Below are 10172 nucleotides of genomic sequence, written 5' to 3' on the forward strand. Positions count from 1 at the left end.
GCTCTCAAGGTTCTGCACAGCTTCCGTCCCAGATGATGCTTAGCGAAGGCATGACTCGAAGACCATTGGTTCACTCCAAACCTGGATTGATCAGAAGGATATTCCTCAGGTTTCCCCCCACATAAGCGCCTGATGCTTCTCGTTTTGGGCGACGCTAGAAAAACATGTACAGGCCCCGACTGCTCGTAACCCAACCCCTGTTAATGAGCCGACTGTTAATATGCAGTTCACGGCGGGACCTCTATAGCTAAACATCCTCCTGAGTTCCAAACCCTCGTGAATCAGCTTCTTCTGTGAAGCTGGTCTGGCGCTGCACGCCGGAGCCTTGTGCTCTTCGTCCTTCCGTATAGCTAGGCGGCAATTTGATTATAACTCTCCGCAATTCCGTCTTGATGGCAAACTTCACCATGGACCTCGTGAAAGATGCCTTATGCAATGAGGAGGCCAGGAGGAAAAGAGATGGGCAGCTCAGTCACACGCTTTGTTGCTTGGAAACTAGAGGGCCAACCCTCCAAGGGAGTACCATACGAGAAGTCGAGGCAGAGTAGAGGTAGAAGTAAATCTAGAGGAAGGGGTCCAGATCGCGGGGTAGATCCAGTGATGGTAGAATGGCAGGAGCGGAAAAAATCTCGTGTTACTATTTGGGCATTGACGGGCCACATGAAGAAAGATTATTGAAACTTTCGGCGGGATTCATGTCAAAGTAGCCTGCAACAAAAAGAGGAGGAAGGTGAGACTCGGGCCCTTAACCCAAGATTATCAGTATTGTCAATGATGAAATGCATGTTATCATATGGCACCAGACACGGACTGGGTGGTAGACACAACAGGCCTGTACCATGCTACTCCCCACAAAGAGCTTCTTCGACGGTGTATAAATCTGGAGACTTTGGGTGATCTAGTTTAAAGATGGGGAACTACAGTCTTCTCAGATCGTATGCATTGGAGACGCCCCCCCCCCCCCCCCCCCCCCCCCCCCCCCCCCCCCCTCCCCCCCCCCCCCCCCCCCCCCCCCCTCTCCCCGCCCTCTCCCCCCCCCCCCCCCCCCCCTCGCCCCCCTTCCCCCCCCCCCCCCCTCCCCCCCGCCCCCGCCCCCCCGCCACTGCCTTGTGAACCCAATACGGCTTGCCCCATAACACTACAGGCCGTTCCGGACCTGTCCAGACCTTCGGCTCCCCTCTATTCTGGGCAGCCCTTGCTACCCCAGGGGTCTGCAAGTACTTTGGCACAGGGTTTGCAACTTGTCCCCGGTCCTTGCCCATCGCAGGGGGGGAGGCTACGATTTGTTGCACATTTTACAAGACGACGTGAAGATTTGTACTGCGCCCTCACTTGCCGTGGAAGATGAGTATCCCCCCAACCTTATGGCACCCGCGACTCGGCCACGTGGGTGACCACCGGGCCTCTTTACTCTGGCCAAGGACGGCCTTTCTCACAAAGTCATAAAAAGGTATTGCCGTGAAACCCCTGTGACCCTGTTCTTTGGAAACACACCCGACAAGTTCATTTCGGTCCTCTATGAAGAGCAGGTAAAAGCTTGAGTTTGGTACACTTGCTGCTGCGGATCCCATTGAGTAGCCTCCATCGGCGGAACAGGTATTTTTGTTTACCTTTTGACGATGCTTCAAGGAGTGTGATCTATTTCTGAACAAAAAAAAAAAAACGGACCGATATTTCAATATTTCAAGGAATTTCATGCTCGGTGGAGAGCAACCTGGACGAAATTGAAGGCCTCCCTCCCAATAACTGGAGGCGAGTTCCTTCCCCCCGAGTTCAGAGTCTACTGTACTGAACCGTGGTCAGGCCGACAAGCCGGTCCACGACCCCCCACTCATTAATGGTGTCGCTGAAAGAATAAATCCCCCCTTATCGGAGAGTTAGCAGTATGCTCAGTATGGCCAATTCCCTATACCCTTCTGGGGGGATAGCTATTCGAGCCGCTGTGTTACCATTATCAATAGATCACCGTCAGTACCACTGAATTTTGGAATCCAGCGCAAGACTGACTAGAAAACAAAGTTTCTTACCACTCATCTAAGAGTGGTTGGGTGCCCAACTTTTTGCTATGTATCTCTTACTGCGCCGAGGGCAACAGCTTGAGGTGAAGTCCATTCCCGGATCTTATTGACTAGGAAGTAACAATGAATTCGGCTAAGATTATGGATCTAGAGAGGAGCCGGTCATTTAGATCGAGCGATGTGTTTTCCATGAAAACCACGTATTGCGGACTTTGAACCACAAACAAAGTCTAACAGCCAGTTCTAGTGCTCCAGTTAGTGTAACGGCTCCTACACCATCATATTCTCCCACACCCCGGCGACTTGCCGGATGCTCTTTTGGAAACAGAGGTAGACGGTGTGAGCCGGGGAGCATACCCACCCCCTTTCCCAGCCATTGCAGCATCATCCACATCATCAGCTGATGCCGTCTCTTCTCCTCCCAGGCCTAAGTTGAGCCCAGAAGATCTGAAAAGAGGCGTTTCTGCTTCGTAGAAAGATATCCAGAATCCCATATCTTTTACTCACTATGCGGGGGAGCCAGAACGTTCCACGAGTTAGTAATTCCTACTGCCAAAACCCTGGATGAAGTTATGAAGTAGCGGTGAATTCTTTTCGCTAAGAATCCAAAGTATGAGCTGGTACGCCTTCCAGAGGGCAGCGCGCCCTCCGGAAACACATGAGGTTCACGCTTCCGCCCGATGTAGTGACAACAATAGTGGACGCTCAGCCAGCTTGGTCCGTCAACGGTTTCGAACCGCCGAAGGCCTTGACTTGACGAGCTATTTCGCCAGTCGTGCAACCGATACCATTCGAGTTTCCTCCTCCATTCGTAGCAAGTTCAATCTAGAGCTTGAACACATGGCTGTGAAGACAGCCTTTCCTACATGGCGACTGGCAGAAGACCTCGACATGGAGGCCCCATAGACGGATTTGGAAGTTCTAGAAAGCACACCTAGTCTGTCGGTGAAGAACAGCTCTTCTGCCTCTTCCTTTTTTTTATCGGACCGTACGGCACGCATTGAGACAATGGTATAGGAAAATTTGACTATTTCAGGTGAGTCCTGGATACAAGAGGACTGCAGCTAATCAGTGTGCATCTTGCCAGATATTTCCTAATGGTAGTTTGTCCTATTAACTTACTCTATGTGATGACATATGATCCTTAGTAGGATACAAACCAGATCCCCTACGTTCAAGATGGAGTGGTCTAGTCTTTGAATGCCGGACTTAGGCCCAGCTCAGAAGATCTAGGCATCAGGATCAGCCGCGATAGCACGCCCACAACAAAACTGATAGGTATAATAAGAGACGTCATTGACGGTCATCAAAACAGGTCAACATCGAAAGGGCCAAGCCAGGAAGACTCCACGGTCATCATTTCAAGCTAAGCAAGAACCTTGTTTCACTAATTCACAAAACAGGGAAGAAAGTCCATCGTTCCTACTATCCGCAGTTGGAAACTTGATGTCCGCAAGGGTGTGTACGAGGACCAGGGACATGCCCCACGTGCAGGCGTGTGAACAGGTTTTTCATCCAAGGAAAACCATTGGAAGCTGTGAAATGGATCCTCAAGTATTAACGGTACACGGGATTATGCTCTTTTTGGGATGCTGAACCAATCTGGGGGGTACCCCTCCTGCAGCACTGGTAGTGATCTTGGGCAGCCAGCCCCCTCATGTTTTTGTTCACCTGGCAGGGGGAGCTGTATCGGGTAGTCAAACTGGCAAAAATGTGTTGCCCTATCCCCCCCCGGCAGCAGGAATACATTGCCGCAGGGCAGCTGGCCGGAGCTGTTGTGGTCACGCGGTTTCTTCCAAGCGTTCTGGGTTCAACCCTGAAGAATACCCGGTCCCTTGTGCTATCCGGTGCCTTGGCCTTGAGGAAGACTACATCTATCCTTCCCGAACACCCCACAGCTCGGCCTTCGCATCATTGGTCCGCGCAGTGAGGGCAAACAACCCACTGTTGAAGTTAGTCACATTCCACTCAAGAGACTCCACCGATGTGTCCCCCAAGGGGGTCATTATGCGCAGCTCCCGCTCTGTAGGGATATAGTTGGGGATGGACATGATTGAGATTAAATATTATTCTCTTAGGGTATGGCGGGGGAGAATTGCTGGATCCTACCCAGTCAAAGGCAGACGGCTGCACTTCTTCAACATCTTCGGCGTCGGCTGCGGATGCTCCTCCCGTCCCACTTTGCTGCTATTCCACTACTCTGCCATCTATTATGACATTTAGCCACCGTCCTTTGAATTTTTTTGCTCCCCCTTGGTGTATATATGTATGCGTGTGTGGTGAGTTGTGGGATGGTGGTGTGTTGTGTAAGAGAGAGTTGAGTGGTTGTGCTTGTGTTGTGAGAGTGTGTGTAGAGGGAGCTGTAAGAGTTCCGAATGACGTGCTGATTCCTCCTCCTCCTCTGTATATTGTTAGTCGTCATAGTAATTTCTCGTTCCCCTCCCGTGGACGTAGGCCGGAATTTCGGACCGGAATTTGGCCGACGCACGTTCTCTGGTGGGTGTCACATATTGGTATGTGTGTGGGTGCTTTGTTATTTTCTCCATTAATTACTCGATCGGTAAACCCAACACATAATTCAATTTGGAATGAAGTAAAAAAAAACCATCTACTAATTTAAATTAATTTTAAAAAATTAAAATAATACGTTAATTAATAACATTATATAAGTTTAGTTAAAAATACTTAATTTTATTTATTGTTATAATTTCAATATTTATTATTCTAGTTTAAATTAATCATTAAAAATATTAATATTTTTCCTCCACATTTAAATTATATTTAATATTACACAAATTGTTATAAATTTTATGATTGAACAAGAATTATTTATTTAGTTAAATTAATATTTATACATTAATGAATAAATTTAATTCCTCTTATTTGTTCTCTTCTCTGCAACCCTTAGTCTCCATTATAAATAGGATTAATTATAAGATTTTTTCCTCCCTTCCTTTTCTTCCCTCGCACCTCTGTCCCTTATATTATAATTAAATTATTATTTAAAAATTGTAAATTAAAAATAGTAATTTTTTAAAATTTAAAATATGAACCCTATAATAAAAGTATGCATCCAAATATTATTTATTTTTAACATAACCAAACATCACTTATAATTTTCAGCACTTTTTCAATCCAACACTTATTAAATTCAGCACTTTTTTCGAAAAACACTTCTACAAAAGTTGTTTCAAATAATCCCTAAATAAGTCAACATGTACCTGAAAATTAAGGCGTAGTCTCAAGAGGGGGGTGAATTGGATTTAAAAAATATTCTCTTAATTCCTTTTAACACTTTTGTAACCACAGTATTCCTCCGTCAAAAGTAAGGATATATTAATAAATAAATTGAGGTACTGTCCTTCTTTGAAAAAAAAAAAAAATTCCTTTTAAGATTCCTTAACCTCTTTTATTTCTTTTAACCAATTATTGACTTATTTGTTTGATTTATCAATCGCACAAGAATTTAGTTTTTTTTATACATTCTACAACACAATTACTTAAACAATCAAGTAATTAATCAATCAGTCAAACCAATTATCCAATCAAACACAATATCCAAACCAAGATACAATATTTCAACTTTATTTAGTTTGCTTCATGTAAATATGAAAGTTTAATTCATGAGGTGAGGCATTTTAATTCAAATTATCTTCACAGACAAGCATGGTATTTTTATTCCTTCCCCTCTCATCTTGTTTTTGACACATTCGCCGTTTTGCATGCAGTGAAGACTAAGATCCCACTTTACTCCGTATCCTTAACTGGATATCTTAATTAATTAACTAAACTTTTTTATTGTTCACTTGAGCCCCTTTATTTTTTTTCTCTGTTTCTGGTGATCATATGGAAAGGATGCGGCTTTTAAAAAATTCACTCTTCTTTTCCAATAAATTTTACTATCGCATTTATATATCACAACACATACTACTTTTTAATCTGTGGGAGATTGCGTGGGACTTAAAATTTAGAGAAATTTTACACAGTTAGTAATAAGATCTCTTGTTTTCAAATAACAAGAAAGCCAAACTATTTACACATTAATCAATCAAAATTTAAATTATGTGTAATATTTGTGATATGACATCAATATATATCACATTACTAATATTATCAAATAAAATGTTTTCATAACAAGTTTGTATTTTCAAATTATTAATTAATGCATCTATTGTGAGTATTTAAAGAAATAGTAAATTTTGTATCATTGTCATCCTCATTATAATCTTTTCCCCCTCTTGCCACTAGGTATATTGAGAGTGATATATGAAAGAGAGGGAAAAAGTGAGAAGAAAAAGAAAAAAATAAAATAATTTTTTGTTGTAATAGTCTTGTAGCGGTTACGTAACGGCCGTAGCGGCCTTTACATAGCTACGGCCTTTACGTAACGGTCGCAGTCCATAACACCTGCTACGGCCGTGATTTTTCTTCCCACTAATTTCGCGGTGTATAACGGCATCAATAACCCAAAAAACCATTACGTAACGGCGTTACGTAATAGTCGCGACCTTTATTTAAAACCATGATTGTGATTGTTTCCTTGCCTTGATCTTTCTGTCATTCAACCGTTCGCAGACCTAAAACTAACCATGGGATTGCTTCCGGATGGATAAGAACAAATCTAGCAAACCCTTTTCCTCTAGCTGTGATTAACCTTGATGATTTAAAAATCAATAACACTAATAGATTTCGATACTTTGGATCTATTATGCAAGCTGAAGGAGAAATTGAAGAAAACGTAATGCATATGGTTAAAGGAAATTAGATGAAATGGAGAAGTGCTTCGAGTGTGTTGTGTGATCGTAGAATGCCTTCAAAATTAAAAGAAAGTTTTATAGGACAAATGTAAGACTAGTTATGCTATATGGATCAGAATGTTGGCAACATGTGATCATAGACAATTTTCTTTGAAAAATTCAGGGCTATTAAATCTTTACTCACAATCTCGTACTAAGTTATTTTAGATCTACCCTACTCCTTCTACTACCACTCATGGTAACTAACTCACTCTTCCTCATTGGTGCACTATGTGACCTATGTTGTAAGTTTCTAAGTCGTACCTCTCTTATCTTATCTTTCTACAGGAGCTACACCTAATTTTCGCAAATATGCTCATTTTTTGATTTATCTTTTAACATTATATCACTCATCCATCTTAACATTCTCATTTCAGCAACTTTTACTTTTTAGATATGTTGTTTTCTAGTCATCAACGTTCTTATCCATATAGCATAGCTAGTCCTATACTTGTCCTATAAAACTTTCTTTTAATTTTAAGGGCATTCTATGATCACACAGCACACTCAAAGCAATTCTTCATTTTACCTAATTTGCCTTAACCGTATGCATTACGTCTTCTTCAATTTCTCCTTCATCTTGCATAATATGTCCAAGGTATCGAAATCTATTAGTGCTATTGATTTTTTCATCATCATGCTTAAATTTTCTCCAATATTCCTCCTACTATTACTAAAATTACATTTCATATATTTTATCTTATTTCTACTCCTAAAAATTTTAGATTCTAAAGCTTCTCTCCATGATTGTATCTTAGATTCTACTTCATCCCTAGTTTCATCAATGATGGCAAATACCATCTACAAACAACATACACCATGGAATTTCATTTTGGATACTCCTAATTAATTCATCTATCACTAAAGTAGAAAAGATAAGGACTCAAAGCAGATCTTTGATGCACATCTATTGTGATTGGAGATTTCCTAGCCTCTCCTCCTATTATTCTAACGCTAGTCATTACTCTATTGTATACCATGGAATCTCATTTTGGATAATTCTAGTCAGTTCATCCATCACTAAAGTAAAAATACAAGGGCTCAAATCAGATCCTTGATGTATACCTATTCTAATTGGAAATCTCCTAATCTCTCCTTCTATTATCCTAGTGCTAGTCATTACTCCATCATACATATCCTTAATGACATTAGTATACCTACTAAATACACCTTCTTCTTCTTTTTTCCCTAAAAACTCACTATAAAAATTCATAAAACTTCCTTAAGTACTCTATCATACACTTTCTCTAAGTCAATAAATACCATATGCAAGTCCCTCTTCTTTTCTCTAAATTTTTCCATTAATATTCTTAAAAGATATATAACTTCTGCAGTAGATCTCTCAAGCATAGAGTATCTCTAAAATATAAAAAAAAAAACACTTAAATAAAATATTAGTTTCATAAATATAGTTAAGATTAGTTATTATATATAATCAAATATATATATATTTTAATAAACAAATTTAATACTAGAAGTAGTCTAAAAGAATTAAGTTATTAAGTTACAATAAATGAATAAAATGTGAAAAAAGTACAAAACTTTGGATGATATAAATTTTTTTAATATATCCATTCCCTCCACTCTGCTATCTCCTAAGGCCCTAAATGGTTTGTACATAGGGTAATTAATGAATTTCAAATGGACTATCTCCTAATGCATAGCTCAATACAGCAAGCATAGACTGAAAAAAAGGCCTTATCCCCCTTACAAAATCTTAGATCCACCACTATGTGCTTTTCAACTTGCTTCAGTAAAAAATATTTTGAAACCACTGTCTATAGGTCTGGGGAACATCCCAAAAATTTATTAGAATTTTTATGTTGAAGGTCTTTGGTTAAATCTTGAGAGGGAGAAAGGGCTATAGGATGAGAGATGCACTTTCTCTGTGTGTGAGGAGAGAGAGAGAGAGAGAGAGAGAGAGAGAGAGAGAGAGAGAGAGGGGGGGGCTGAAAATCAGTTTAGTAGTGAAAGCATGTGGTTTTGAAAATAATGTTAAATTAATAAAAAAAATTTTAGTCATTTTATCAATATATAAATTTCATCAAAATTAGCAGTTTCAATATAAATTTATATATTTTACACAAAAAATAATATTTTCTTATTTCGCGTGACCTTTGCCACAACATATTTACTATTATTCTATTTAATTTATATAAACATATGATATTGAGTATTTCAATTAAATAAATATAATCATAAAATTCTCTTACATTAGTTTGCATAGAATATTTTAAAATTAGACAAGTGTCATACAATTAAAATGTTCCTCAAATAGGTAAAATCAACATGTATTCACACAAAAAAATTAGAGTAAAACAAAAATTTACAAAAATATGTAATACTCACATATTACACTTACTAGGTAGATGAAGGGATAAGTCATCATCAAAGTAGAAGGATTAAAATATTCTAATCAAACATTAGTAACATAATGAAATGTCTTCCTGTGTTTCTAAATGAAAGATTTATTTGAGTGCAAAAGATCGAAATGAGTAAAAAAAAAAAAATTAAAATATGTAAAATATGGAATGTAACTAGAGATAAATTGTGGAAGTATCAAACTTAAGTAGAAACTGAAAAGTTAGAAACATTACAGAATCTAATTGTGAGCCACATAGAAGAAAGGGTTCGAGAGCATACATCTTCACTAAACAATAGAAAGATAATGCAAAGATGCTTCCAAGCAGATAAAGAAATGGACAGATCAAAGGAAAAGAATATTGCACTTAACATGGGAAACCTAGTGATTGTTAAGCTCCATCCAGAATAGATCACGTCACTGCAACTCTAAGATAAAGAACTATTAGCAAATATGAATGACTAGTTCAATGTTAGGAAGGCCTCTTACAATATTTATTCGCTAGCTTGGATGAAAATGCACTCTATATTTCATGTTCATGGATAAAGTTGAAGAACACTTAGTGTAACGACATCAAAATTTAGACATTTTTTGTTCCACATAAATTACTATGATACCTAACTATAACGTCCCCCTTCAATTTATCAGATAATATAACATATTTATTTAACAAGTCAACCCGAACCTGTGGGTAACGGGGATAGCCTGACATAGACAACGGAAACCTAAGCAGCAGTAATAATAAATTACAACCAGAGTCTACTTACATCAAAATAACATATATATATATATATATATATATATATATATATATATATATATTCTCAATCTCGCATAACATTCCAAATACAACTAAGATCTCAAAACAAAATAATCCTGATTCTAGTACAAAATCTTACCCTACTAATAGGGCAACTCAACAAACTCAACGGCGGCCACAACCCACCGGTCTCTTAGGGTCTCCTGAAAAATTAATTATGTTCGGGGGTGAGACAC

At 39.1% G+C, this 10172-nt stretch overlaps 1 protein-coding gene across 1 annotated transcript in view; it reads left to right on the forward strand.

The window, feature by feature from the left end:
• Positions 1 to 439, forward strand: part of LOC131167450 (uncharacterized) — a 2093-nt gene extending 1654 nt beyond the window's left edge. The window contains exons 3-4 of the mRNA XM_058126256.1: positions 10 to 109; positions 286 to 439. Coding sequence (XP_057982239.1) covers positions 10 to 109; positions 286 to 439 — 254 coding nt within the window. The remainder of the gene's footprint in view (positions 1 to 9; positions 110 to 285) is intronic.
• Positions 440 to 10172: the final 9733 nt, after the last annotated feature.

The sequence above is a fragment of the Malania oleifera genome, chromosome 11, assembly GCF_029873635.1.
Source record: "Malania oleifera isolate guangnan ecotype guangnan chromosome 11, ASM2987363v1, whole genome shotgun sequence".
Taxonomy (NCBI): domain Eukaryota; kingdom Viridiplantae; phylum Streptophyta; class Magnoliopsida; order Santalales; family Ximeniaceae; genus Malania; species Malania oleifera.